Consider the following 14,247-nt stretch of genomic DNA (forward strand, 5'->3'; position numbering starts at 1 on the left):
CGTAAGTGTAAAACAGGGAGATATAAAGTTATTTGTAAGTATGCTCCCACAACAGAACTAGAAGGAAATATACAAGAATATTTACAGTGTCGCCTCTGAATGGTAGAATTATGGGTAATGTGCTTAATCTTGTTTTATCATACTTTTCAAATAATTAAAATGAACATTACTGACTGTAACAATTCAGAAAACAGTTTAAGATAACCAACCATAGCACACTTTGCTTTCCATTACTACATTTTTTAAAGGTGAGGTATTCACAAAATTGTTACGGAGTATAATCTCACAGATAATTTTAACTATCTTGTTATTTTCTGAATCTAAGAAAACACGTTCTTTCTACTATCTTTCCAGAAAGGTGAAATAGTGCAAGTATTTTCTTTGAATGGCTGGAGAAATAGCATTATATTGTAGTTGCTAAATAAGTATTAATCTATCTAAAATAATTCTAGCCAGTTAAATGGATTCCACACACTAAGAAGATCCTTTTGGTTTAGCCAATTTAATGTTTATGCAATAAACTGAATATTCAGTATTTGTTTACTTAAAATTATACTATTCAGTATTACAGTGACCAGGATTCCAATAAAAGTCCCAATATCCATTTTATTGCACCTTAATGATTAAATCATATGGGTAAACATTGTTATATCTGTTCATGTAAAACAGAGAAATTTTTGAACTGGATTCACTGCCATGATAAAGTCCGACATCAGGCAAATTCTAACATATTTTTATTTCATTGGAGACCATATATTTTCTTCTTTAAAAATGCTATTTTGTTTGTCACGTATTTGCCATGAATATCGAGTAGAAATATAATTGTCATGTCCATCAAATAAGATAACTTTTGAAAGCCCTTAGTATGATATTTGATACTTATGAGGTGCTTCATAAATGTTTATTGAATGGACGAGTGAATTAAGGAATGAAAGCATGAAAGGTAGTGTCCTTTCTTTCCTTTTCTTTTGAATCCCAACATAGCCTTCTAGTCACACACACACGCAACAGATGAATCAACTATAAATTATAATTGTTTATACAAAAAGTTGATAAATGTATTATGTGTTCTATTACATATTATATATTAAAAATTCCATATTTAGATGCATATGTTAATCGGAATACAGAGTAAACTTTGATTCTCAGATCTTAAATTTTATAGGGACCACGAGGGTTGCAAGGGGATGCTGGACCTCCTGGAGAAATGGGTGCTGAGGTAACTTTTTTTGTGGCTCTTTTTTGTTATTTCGTCAATACCCAGTACTTTTTGTAAGACTTCTCAAGGTAAAGTTGATACATTAGGTATATATTTAAAGAATAATTCTGTAGTGTTGTGTTTCATATTCAGAAAATAAAGCCTAAAATTCCATTAAAAGTAGGGAAGACTGTTTTATGAATCTAATTTTATACACATAAAGTTCTCTTTTTTTAAGTTTTTACTTAAATTCCAGTTACTTGACATACAGTATAATATTAGTCTCGGGTGTACAATTTAGTGATTCAACACTTACGTACAGCACCCACTGCTCATCACAACAAATGTATTCCTGAATCCCCATCACCTATTTAACCCATTTCCTCACCCACCTCCCCTCTGGTAACCATCAATTTGTTTTCTATAGTTAAAACTGTTTTTTGGTTTTCCTCTTTTTTTCTCCTGTGAACATTTGTTTTGTTTCTTAAATCACACATATGAGTGAAATCATATGGCATTTGTCTTTCTCTGACTTATTTCGCTTAGCATAATACTCTCTAGCCCCATCCACATTGTTGCAAATGGCAAGATTTCATTCCTTTGGGGCGCCTGGGTGGCTCAGTCGGTTAAGCGTCTGCCTTTGGCTCAGGTCATGATCCCAGGGTCCTGGGATCGAGCCCCTCATCGGGCTCCCTGCTCCACGGGAAGCCTGCTTCTCCCTCTCCCACACTCCCTGCTTGTGTTCCTTCTCTCGCTGTGTCTCTCTCTGTCAAATAAATAAATAAAATCTTTAAAAAAAAAAAAAGATTTCATTCTTTTGGATGACTGAGTAGTATTCCATTGTATATATACACCACATCTTTTTTACCCATTCATCAGTTGATGGACATTTGGGTTCTTTTCATAATTTGGCTATTGTTGATAATGCTGCTATAAACACTGGAGTGCATGTATCCCTTTGAATTAGTATTTTTGTATTCTTTGGCTAAATACCTAGCAGTGAAATTGCTGGAAGGTTAGATCTATTTTCAACTTTTTGAGGAAACTCCATACTGTTTTCCAGAGTGACTGTACCAGTTTGCATTCCCACCAACAGTGTATGAAGGTTCTTCTTTCTCTGTATCCTCATCAACATCTGTTGTTTCTTCTCTTATTAATTTGCTCTTCTGACTGGTGTGAGGTGATATGTTATTGTAATTTTGATTTGCATTTCCCTGATAAGTGATGTTGAGTATGTTTTCATGTGTCTGTGGGCCATCTGTATGTCTTGGAAAAATGTCTGTTCATGTCTTCTGCCCATTTTTTAACTGGATTATTTGGTTTTGGGGTGTTGAGTTTTGTAAGTTCTTTATATATTTTGGATACTCACCCTTTATCAGATAATGTCACTTGCAAATATCTTCTCCCTTTCCTTAGGTTGCCTTTTAGTTCTGTTGATTGTTCCCTTTGCTCTGCAGAAGCTTTTTATTTTGATGAAGTTCCAAAAGTTTATTTTTGCTTTTGTTTCCCTTGCCGCAGTAGACATATTTGCATAGTTGCTACAGCCTATGTCTAGGAGGTTACTGCCTGTACACATGAAGTTCTCTTAACAGCCCATTTAAATGACAACAAAAAGTGAATAACACTTACCCTTCGCTCATTTAGAGTTACCTCGATAACCCTTCACTCTAAGATGTTATATCTCCTTTATAGAAGAATATTAAGAAGTGACCCCTGGACTGTCTGGGTGGTACAGTCTGTTATGTGTCCAACTCTTCATTTCGGCTCAGGTCATGATCTCAGGGTCCTGGGATCAAGGCCCGCATCAGGCTCCGTATTCAGCAGGGAGTCTGCTTGAGGATTGTCTCTCTCTCTGCTTCCCTCCACTCACATGCTGTCTCTCAAATAAATAAACAAATCTTTTTTTAAAAAAGTGACCCCTATTTAGGATATATTTTGGAACAATAAACTATACTCATTATAATTATAAAATCCAATTACTTCATTTCTGTTGTTTGTTAACTTTAGCTGTAAATAAATTAGACATAAATTCCTCTCTTGGCTTTTGTGAAACTGCTCTCTTTTGATTCTGCTCTTTACCTTCTCATTAGCCTTCTCAGTCTTGATGTGAAGCTGTCCTTCTTTCTCAGCCTAGCAATCATATTATCACAATGACTTTAATTACCAATATTATTCTTAGAGCTCTCATCTTGATGGCTCTAACTCATGCCTTTCTTCAGCAGCAGTTACTGATTCCCTGTTGTCTTTTACATATGCACCTAAATAGCCCACATACATCTTAAATTCAAAATATCTAAACCAAACCCATCACTTTCCCGCTGTTCTTCCTCCTTTTATTCCCATCTCATTGAAAGATACTCCTTATGTCCAACAACCCAAAACTGAGTCTTCCCAGCCTCCTCTTCCTACTTTATTTTCTCCAGTCAGCCATCATTTCCCTCTGAATGAGCCCCCACAGTCCCCACAGCTTCTCAATTTTATCCTTTCCTTTTCATCCCTATTGCCAGTGCTCTAGTCCTCTGCTCTTATTACATGTCTCCAGCAACTTCTATCATTCCTTAGCTAATTGTTGCCAGTTTCTCTTTGTCATATCATTCCTCCCCTTGGAATTTTTCTATAGCTCTCATGACCTTTAACAAAATGCCAACTTTTTAACATGATAAATAATGTTCTACATTATCTGACTTAATGCAGACCTGTTCAGCCACATACCAATAAAGCTCTTCTCCTCCCCCTCGTGCTCCAGGTTTGTTGACCTATTTTTAATTCCATGATTATGCCATGCTTTCTTGCTGTGCACTTTGTATCCACTGGTAATACAAGGATGGCTGATATATGGTCCCTGACTCCTTTAGGAGTTTATAATTCATTCCAGAAGATAGTCATATAAAAGATTATTACATTACAGTGTATTAGAGCCAGTGATGGAGATATTCACAGGTCAGTATAGGAACATGGCAATGAGCATTTAACTCCACCTAGATACAGGGAAGAAGACGACTTGTGGGGAATGTGTGGTGGTGATGAGATGACTTTTAAGAAATGAGTAGGAGTTAGCCATATGAAAAGAGTAAATAAGGATAAGGAAATTCCAGAAAAAAGGAATAGTATGAGCAAGAACATACAAACATAAGGCAATATGGATTCTTTGAAAGTCAAAGCAAGGTGTGGTAATAGATGAAATTATGGAAAAATCGTTAGATCATGAAAAGTTTTGTGTACTCTGTTAAGAAGCTTAAATTTTTTATCTTATGGGCTGTATTAAGTCATTGTAAGATATGATAAGCAGAGCAGTGATAAAGTCAGATTTATTTTTTTGGACGATAAGATAATTCTAGCAGCTGCACAGAGGATATATTTGATAGGACAGGAGTGAAGCCATGAATACCTAATAAAGGACCATTGCATTCAACTAGGCAAGAAACAATGGACTTCTAAACTAAAGTATAGGGATAGAAAGGGAGAGAAGTGGATGGATTTGAGAAATGTTTTCTATATAAATTCTGCAGAACCTTCATATTTGTAGAATATGGGAAGTAAAGGGGAAAGAGAAGTCAAAAAATTATTCCCAGATTTCTAGGCTGCGCAACAGGATGGTTGGCAAATACCTTTCATGAGACCAAAGAGGAATATTAGGGAGATGGGGGTCATCATCTGTTAATCTGCCCAAGGTAATGGTTAAGAAGTAGGAGAGACTGGCTTTGAATCCACATCTGACTCAAAAATTGATGCTGATAATCTATACTATGCCACATCTTGTGAGCCTAAAGAAAGCTGAGAAAAGTCATACCTAATAACTAGAAGGGTTTTTTTTTTAAAGAGTAGGAGATAAAAATTATGTTGTGATAAGGAGTAGGGGTTGAGTAGGTCAGTTGAGGCAAATTTGCTGGTTTAGAATAGTGGTTGAAGATAATGGGAGAGGGAAATGACTACAGGCAAGTGAAAGAGCAGATATACCTTACTAAAAGTCAAGCTTTTAGTAGGAGACCATGAATTTGCATTATATTGATAATAATGATGACAAAAACCCACAATTATGAAGTACTTTCTATGTGCCTAGCAGTATTTATGTGCTTTGCTATATTAATGGATTGTGACAACACCCTATGAGATAGATACAGCTATTATTTTCATTTTACAGATGAGGAAACAAAGGCATAAAATGGTTAAGTAACTTGCTCAAGGGCAATAGCTAGGAGTCATGTGGTACAGCCTACATTTCAATTCAGGCAGTCTCTCTCCACAACCCATTGTCTTAGCCACTATACCTCTCAACATGTAATGATGCCACTTTGCACAAGTGTGTAATTTTTTTCCCAGCAGTGTTCAACTGGAAATAGAAATGGAGATGATTTAAAGTGCTAATCCAAGATTGGTATAAGAAAAGAAACAGCACAGAGTTCAGATCTTTATTAGAGTTCGTTTAAGAAAGGAATAAAAGAAGCCAAGAGGAGCTGACAGGTTGGGAGAAATTAGGAACCAGAGGAGATCTGTGACACTGAAAGCAATTTTAATATGGAAGAAGTTCTAAGAGAGTTGGAATTCTCTCTCAAGAAAGAATATGAATCCTAAAGTAGGATATTAAATTCTGTCATTTCTGAGGCAGAGCAGAAACCCAGGCAGTCTCACTTCATAATTTTTCCTCTTAAGTCCTGTACTGTACTGTCTCTTGTAACAGTAAAGAAGTCACAAAACTAACCCACAGAAGAATTTAAATAATGTAACTATTAAAAAATTATGAAATGATGGTAAAATGGAGGGAGAATAAGGAAACTAAACTTTTAGCAAGGTGATACATCGAGATGTAGAGGTACAATTTTTGAGTTATAGAAGTAACCACTAGGAAAACAAAAATTGTTTCATAAAGTAGTTGTCTCTGGGACTCCTGGGTGGCTCAGTCGGTTAAGCGTCTGCCTTTGGCTCAGGTCATGATCCCAGGGTCCTGGGATAGAGACCCGCATCAGCCTCCCTGCTCAGCGGGGAGTCTGCTTCTCCCTTTGTCCCTCCCCCTTGCTTACATTCCCTCTCTCGCTGTGTGTGTGTGTCTCTCTCAAATAAATAAAAGCTTTGAAAAAATAAAAATAAAAAAAAAAAGTAGTTGCCTCTGAGGAATGGGACTGGGGCTTTTCATTATAATTCCATCTGTACTGTTGTGCATGGGTAGCTTTTATTTTAGAAAAAAAGCAAAGTGAATATGTATTGCAGAAGCTGAGTCAAAATGGAAAACTGAACTTCCTCTTATCTAAAATACTATGACATAAAAGATACTTTAAGCTCTAATAGTTATAAGGAAGAATATCACCCATGGATCAGAACTACTGAGGAATCACTGAAAGATAGAAGGGAAACAGGAAGCTTTTTGTCAAGAGTGTGTTGTGAGTTAATGCTTTAAGCTACCCCTCTACTCCAAAAACATGGGAATTACAGAATACATGTGTGTTTTTATAGTTATGCATATACATGCATACAATAAGTACATGCACACAGTGAAAGAGAGAGGAGAAGAGAAAGGGGGAATGAGGAAGGGAAGAGGGGAGGGGTACGCTTAGTGTGCTCAAACACAAGATCAGTATCTCGGAAACAAACAAACAATACAACAGTAGCTGTAGGAGCTCCAGGCCTAGAGATAGCCAGAGGTTTCAAGAAGTTGTATGTTTTCAAGGTAAAAGGAACCAAATTCTCCCCACCTGGACCCGCCCACAAAAGGAAAGTGGAAAAGCTGCCATATACATCTTTTAAAATGTGAATAAATTCATATCATCTTTGTGTGATATTTTTTATGAAATGAATAAAGAAAACTGAAATTTTTAAAGGAAGCGTGCTCCAGAGGGCTCAACAGAAATGGATGGGAAGAGTGAAAAGTAAAAAACACTGAGAATAGTAAGAATATGTGGGTAGGAAACTAGAAGAGGAAATCGGAGGTGGTTTGTCTTTGACCAAGAATTAAAGGATGACGGGAAGAATAGAAGAAATTGGTCTTAAAAGTCCTGACTTCAGGTGATGTTATTTTGGCATTTGAACTGTTAAATGATCCCAGAATTATCTGGTCTTATGCCATCAAGTTTATAAAGTGGAAACACAAATATTTTCCTGGACATACATCTCACCCTTGGGCTACAAATTACTATGATCTTCTTATGAGGTTGTTATTGCCTTTGTAATTGGTGAAGAAATATATACAGATGATGTGTCAAATCATTCTCTTCTAGGGACCTTCAGGTATTGAGGGAGACTCTGGTCTGCAAGGTGAACCAGGTGCACAGGTAATCTTCCTAAATAGTAAAAGGGTCTCTAAACTTTTACCACTGAATCCCCTGTTTGCCATGTTTTGGCAAATACCCATCATCTTGAAAGCAAGTGAAGGAGAGCAGATAAAAATGGGAAGTGTTTTCAAATGAGTCAGAAAAAAATATTATCTATCATCTATCTATGTACTGAGTCTGTGTGTGTGTGAGAGAGAGAGAGAGAGAGAGAGAGAAAGAGAAAAGAAATACAAATGATAAAGCTAATGGGGCAATTTATTATCAATAAATTAATCTGGGGAAAAGGAAAAAAAATGGGAAGTGTTTTGAAAGCCCTATCCTCATGATACACCTTCCATAATTATTAGATATACTGTTTTAGTAGAAAAAAGTTTTAATCTTTCCCTTTGTTTCTTCAGGGAAATGTTGGACCTGCAGGCAATGTTGGAGTTGCTGGAGAACCAGGGTTACGGGTAAATGTCTACTGAAACCTTTGTAATGCACAGGCCTGAGTGGTTCAGAGACTCAAAACTTAGATAAATAAAGCTTCAGAAAATGCATAATGGTTAAACCTTTCTGGTGCATAACAGAAAAACGTTTGTCTTTATTTCTTAGTTTTAAAGGCTGCATGCCAGACCCTGTTCACATTGTCATTTAGTAGCATTTGGAGTTCTAACCTCATACATCCTTTTCTCAGTATGGAGCGTACGATGTAGAATGCTTTACACATAATGCAGAGTAGCTGTGATTGTCACTTATGTTCACATTAAGAAGAAATTCACAAATAACAGTCATCAGCTCTCAGGATATTTCCTGACCTAACAAGGCAAACAAATGATTAAAACCTAATTTATGTTTGAAAAAACAACAACAAAAATCTAAAGTCACAAAGTTAACAAGATTCAAGGAAATAATCGTAAATAAGTATGATTAGAGAGTTTACAGAAGTTATTCTAATATAGACAGCCTGTAATTTGAGCTGTGGTAAGCTTTTTCCCAAGAAACAATGCCCAAGGTAATCTCAAAATACATTTGCATACTAAAAGGCAAAGTAGGGAGACAGGTTTTACATCCAGTTTCTTTTTCATTTGCCCTTTATTTGCAGGGGGGTGGGCAGTCTGAGGTTGGGGTGATGGAAGTGTCAGTGGTGGGAGCAAAGGAACAACTGTGAAGATGCACTAACTAACTCACTTGTAAATATTTTAGGTAACAAGAGAGCCAGTATTACTTTAATATCTTCATAGACTATGGCTTACTTTTCTGTTAAGTTCTATATCTGGAAGACAGCTTCTTGATGTACCAGGGTCTTAATTGTTGCCTTTCCCTTGTTAAGCAAAAAAATACAGACCCTAAAAATCTAGTTTTAACTGAATTAAGTCATATTAATCCATTTAATTCAGTATAGGAAGGTACTACAACTTTAAGAGATACAGTATTTATAGTCCTTGAACTCAGGAAACGCAGGTCTAGCTGTATAAATTTTCAGAGCTACCAAATGAATGCGTATTTCTCTTAATAATCTAAAGTTAAAATTCTGGGCCTATCTTATATATATTTGAATTTACAATACTGATTCTTTAAATCATCTTCAGAGCTATTCCAAGCAAATTATATCAAGCTTATTATACTGCCAAATGTTCCTTATAAATAAATTAGAAGTAGGAATAAATGTACACAAACCTGCTACTTTCTATAGATACCAGGAGCAAAAAATAAGTTAAGGTGAGCAATTTAGCAAAATAATCTTACTGTTTTTGCTACAAAATAGGGTGAACCAGGAGCTCCTGGAGAAGAAGGTCTCCAAGGAAAAGATGGATTAAAGGTAAATTATACTTTTCTCATTACATATAAAAGTAGATATTTTTTGTGAAATCTTTCAAATATTACATAATTACATGATTATTTTTATGTCCCAAACAAAAATCTGCTTATTGTGTGGTATACTTATTTTATTGCTTTCCCTTTCTTAAAAATTTTTACTGGGTTACAGGGGAACCCCGGAGGAAGGGGTCTTCCCGGAGAGGATGGAGAAAAAGGAGAGACAGGCTTACCAGGGGCTTCAGGGCCCTTGGGTAGACCAGGTCTAACGGGCCCTCTGGTAAGTACTGCTGAGCTCATTTTTGAGTACTCCGTGAACTCAGTCCTCTACATGTACACACACACACACACACACACACATTCTGATTTTCTCAGATGTTCTTTGGATAACTGAAGGTGTGGAACTGTGGCTTGAGAGAGGGCCAAACCAGGGACTGATAATCAGCCTAGCTAACATCCAAGGAAGAAAGACACTTTCTCCATGTGTCACACAAGTCCTTGAAGTTTTTTTTCTTCCCACTTTGAGATATAATTGACAAGTAACATTGTGTAAATTTAAGGTGTGTAATGTGATGATTTTATACACACGCACATGATTACCAAATAGGGTTAGTTAACACATCCATTGCTTTACTTAATTACCTTTTTGTGGTGTGGTGAAATTTTTTAAGATTTACCCTCTTAGCAACTTTCAAATACACAATACAATATTGTTAAATATAGTCACCACATTGTACATTATGTCTCTATGAGTTACTTATTTTATAACTGGAAGTTTGTATCCATTCACCATTTCCCCCATCTCTCCACTACTGGCAACAACCATCAGTCTATTCTCTGTTCCTATGATTTCAGATTTTTAGATAACACACATATGTGAGATCATACAGAATTTTTTTTCCTCTGTCTGACTTATTTCACATAACATAATGACTTCCAGGTCCATCCATATTGTTGCAAATGTCAGAATTTCCTTCTTTTTGTGACTGAACAGTACACATATATATAAACCATATATATACCATTCTCTTTTCAAATATAAGTTGACCATATATGTGTGCATTTTTTTCTGGGCTCTCAATTCTTTTCCATTAGTCTGTATGTCTTTTTTAATGCCAGTACCACACTGTTTTGATTAGTGTAGTCTTGTATTAATACAGTTTGGAATTAAGAGGTGTGATACCTCCAGCTTTAATTTTTTAAGATTGCTTTGGTTATTTGGGGTATTTTCTGGTTTCATGTGAATTTTAGGATTTTTTCTATTCCTGTAAAACATGCCATTGGAATCTTGATAAGAATTACATTGAATCTATAGATGGTTTGGGATAATATGGACATGTTAACAATATTAATTATTCCTACCTATGAATATGAGATAGCTCTCCATTTATGTGTCTTCAATTTCTTTCATCAATGTCTTACAATTTTCAGTGTATAGATATTTCATCTCCTTTGTTATATTTATCCCTAAAATTTTATTGTTTTTGATGCTATTGTAAATGGAAATGTTTTCTTTCTTTTTCAGATAATTCATTGTTAGTGTATGGAAACATGACTGGGTTTTCTAAGTGATTTTTGTATCCTGCAATTTTACTGAAATCATTTATTAATTTTAACAGGTTTTTTTGTGGAGTATTTAGGGTTTTCTGTATATGAAGATAATGCCATCTTCAGAGACAGTTATACTTCTTCCTTTCTCATTTTGGTGCCTTTTATTTCTTTTTCTTGCATAAATGCTCTCGGTAGGATTTCCAGTACTATATTGAATAGAAGTGGTGAGAGTAGGCACCTTGGTCTCTTGTTCCTGATCTTAGAGGAAAACCTTTCAACTTTTCACTGTTAAATATGATGTTAGCTGTGGGTTTGTCATATATGGCCTTTATTATGTTGAGGTATGTTCCCTCTATACCTGCTTTATTGAGAGTTTTTATCATGAAAAGTTATTGAAATTTGTCAAATACTCTTTCTGCTTCTATTGAGATGCTCATATGGTTTTATCTTTAATTCTGTGAATGGGGTATATCATATTGATTGATTTGCAGGTGAACCATCCTTGCATCCTAGGAATAAATCCCACCTGAACACAGTGTATGATCCTTTTGACGTGATGTTGAATTTAGGTTGCTAGTATTTTGTTGAGAATTTTTGCATCCATATTCATCAGGGCTTTGGTCTGTAGTTTTCTTATAATATCCTTATCTGGCTTTTGTATTAGGGTAATGCTGACCTGAGCTTGGGTATATTTCTCCTCTTCAAAATTTTGGATGAGTTTGAGAAATATTGCCATTAATTCTTCTTTCAGTGTTTGGTGGAATTCATCAGGAAATGCTAGGTTTTTCTTTGTTGAGAGATTTTTTATTACTTATTCAATCTCATTCATTATTGGTCTGTTCAGATTTTCTATTTCTGCATGATTCAGTCTTGGTAAGTAGTATGTTTCTAGGAATAGATATTTTGACAAATAATTGTCAAATTTTTTGACAAATAATTGTATATTAGTAGTCTTTTATGATCTTTTGTTTTTCTGTGTTATTTATAATGTCTTCTCTTTCATTTCTAATTGTGTTTGAGGCCTTTCTGTCTTGGTGTTTGTCAGGTTTGTTTATCATTTAAAAAACCAACTATTTTGTTAATCTCTTCTCTAATTTTTCTGTTTTCTTTTTATTTACTTTTGCTCTAATCTTCATCATTTCTTTTCTTCTGCTAACTTTGGCTTTAGTTTGTTCTTTTTCTATTTCTTTGAAGTATAAAGTTAGGTTATTTATTTGTGATCTTTCTCCTTTTTTAAAGTAGGCATTTATCACTGTAAACTCCCCTCTTAGAACTGCTTTTGCTGCATTCCATAAATTTTTGCTATATTGTGGTTCCAATTTTGTTTGAAGATTTTTTGTTTGTTTTAATTTTTGGTTCAAGTTATTATTTAAATTCTGGTTAGTTAACATACTATTGGTTTCAGGAGCAGAATTTAGTGATTCATCACTTACGTACAATACCTAGTGCTTGTCACAAGTGCCCTCCTTAATCCCCACCACTAATTTAGCCCATTCCCTGCCCACCTCCCCTCCATCAATTCTGTTTGTTCTCTGTAGTTAAGAGTTTCTTAAGGCTTGCCTCCCTCTCTTTTCCCCCCCCTTCCCCTATGTTCATCTGTTTTGTTTTTTAAATTTCACATATGAGTGAAATCATATGGTATTTGTCTTTCTCTGACTGACTTATTTCATTTAGCATAATACTCTCTAGCTCCATCCATGTAGCTGCAAATGGCAAGATTTCATTCTTTTTGGTGGCTGAATAATAGTCCATTATATATATGTGTTCCTTTATATACATATATATACACATATATATATTCCTTTATATACATGTATATTCCATTATATATATATACATAGGGATGCACGTGTCCCTTCAAATCAGTATTATTGTATTCTTTGGGTAAATACCTAGTAATGCAATTGCTGGGTCTAAGGGTACTTCTATTTTTAACTTTTTGGGGAACCTCCATACTGTTTTCCAGAGTGGCTGCACCAGTTTGCATTCCCACCAACAGTGTAAGAGGGTTCCCCTTTCTACACATTCTTGCCAACACCTGTTATTTCTTTGTTGTTAATTATAGCCATTCTGACAGGTGTGAGGTGATGCGTCATTGTAGTTTTGATTTGTATTTCCCTGATGATAAGTGATGTTGAGCATGTTTTCATGTGTCCTTTGGCCATCTTTATGTCTTTGAAAAAATGTCTATTCATGTCTTCTGCCCAATAACCCTTTATCAGATATGTCATTTGCAAATACCTTCTCCCATTCCTTAGGTTGTTGTTTAGTTTTGTTGATTATTTCCTTCACTGTGCAGAAATTTTTTATTTTGATGAAGTCCCAATAATTCATTTTTGCTTTTGTTTCCCTTGCCTCTGGTGACGTGTCTAGTAAGAAGTTGCTCCAGCCAATGTCAAAGAGGTACTGCTGTGTTTTCCTCTAGGATTTTGATGGTTTCCTGTCTCCCATTTAGGTCTTTCATCCATTTTGAATTTATTTTTGTGTGTGATTGATGTAAGGAAGTGGTCCAGTTTCATTCTTCTGCATGTGGCTATCCAGTTTTCTCAACACCATTTGTTGAAGAAACTGTCTTTTTCCCATTGGATATTCTTCCCTGCTCTGTTGAAGATTAGTTGACCATGTAGTTGTGCGTCTATTTCTGGGTTTTCTATTCTGTTCCATTGATCTATGTATCTGTTTTTGTGCCAGTACCATACTGTCTTGATAACTACAGCTTTGTAATATAGCTTGAAGTCCAGAATTGCTTTTCTTTTCTTTTTCAAGATTGCTTTGGCTATTTGGGGTCTCTTGTGGTTCCATACAAATTTTAGGATTGTTTGTTTTAGCTCTGTAAAAATGCTGGTGGTATTTTGATGGGATTGCATTAAATGTGTAGATCCCTTTGGGTGGTATAGACATTTTAACAATATTTGTTTCTTCAATCCATGAACATGGAATGTTTTTCCATTTCTTTGTGTCCTCTTCAATTTCTTTTGTAAGTATTCTATAGTTTTCAGAGTACGCATCTTTTACCCTTTGGTTTGGTTTATTCCTAGATATCTTATGGGTTTTGGTGCAATTGTAAATTGGATCGATTCCTTGATTTCTCTTTCTGCTGCTTCATATTTGGTGTATAGAAATGCAACAGATTTCTGTACATTGATTTTGTAACATGCGACTTTGCTGAAATCATGTATCGGTTCTAGAATTTTTTGTGGAGTCTTTCAGGTTTTCTACATAGAGTATCATGTCATCTGCAAATAGTGAAAGTTTGACTTCTTCCTTGCCAATGTGGATGCTTTTATTTCTTTTTGTTTTCTGAATGCTGAGGCTAGGACTTCCAGTACTATGTTAAATAACAGTGGTAAGAGTGAACATCCCTGTCTTGTTCCTGACCTTAAAGGAAAATCTCTCAATTTTTTCCCCACTGAGGATGAGACTAGCTGTGGGTCTTTC

General features: G+C 35.3%; 1 protein-coding gene across 1 annotated transcript in view; it reads left to right on the forward strand.

Annotated features, from left to right (window-relative positions):
• The window catches only part of COL24A1 (collagen type XXIV alpha 1 chain), a 415,211-nt gene that overhangs the window by 290,743 nt on the left and 110,221 nt on the right, over positions 1-14,247 (forward strand). The window contains exons 35-39 of the mRNA XM_073896005.1: positions 1,166-1,219; positions 7,408-7,461; positions 7,860-7,913; positions 9,209-9,262; positions 9,431-9,538. Of these exons, the coding sequence (XP_073752106.1) occupies positions 1,166-1,219; positions 7,408-7,461; positions 7,860-7,913; positions 9,209-9,262; positions 9,431-9,538 (324 nt within the window). The remainder of the gene's footprint in view (positions 1-1,165; positions 1,220-7,407; positions 7,462-7,859; positions 7,914-9,208; positions 9,263-9,430; positions 9,539-14,247) is intronic.

The sequence above is a fragment of the Callorhinus ursinus genome, unplaced genomic scaffold, assembly GCF_003265705.2.
Source record: "Callorhinus ursinus isolate GAN/ISIS: 27379988/994484 unplaced genomic scaffold, GSC_fseal_2.0 scaffold9, whole genome shotgun sequence".
Taxonomy (NCBI): domain Eukaryota; kingdom Metazoa; phylum Chordata; class Mammalia; order Carnivora; family Otariidae; genus Callorhinus; species Callorhinus ursinus.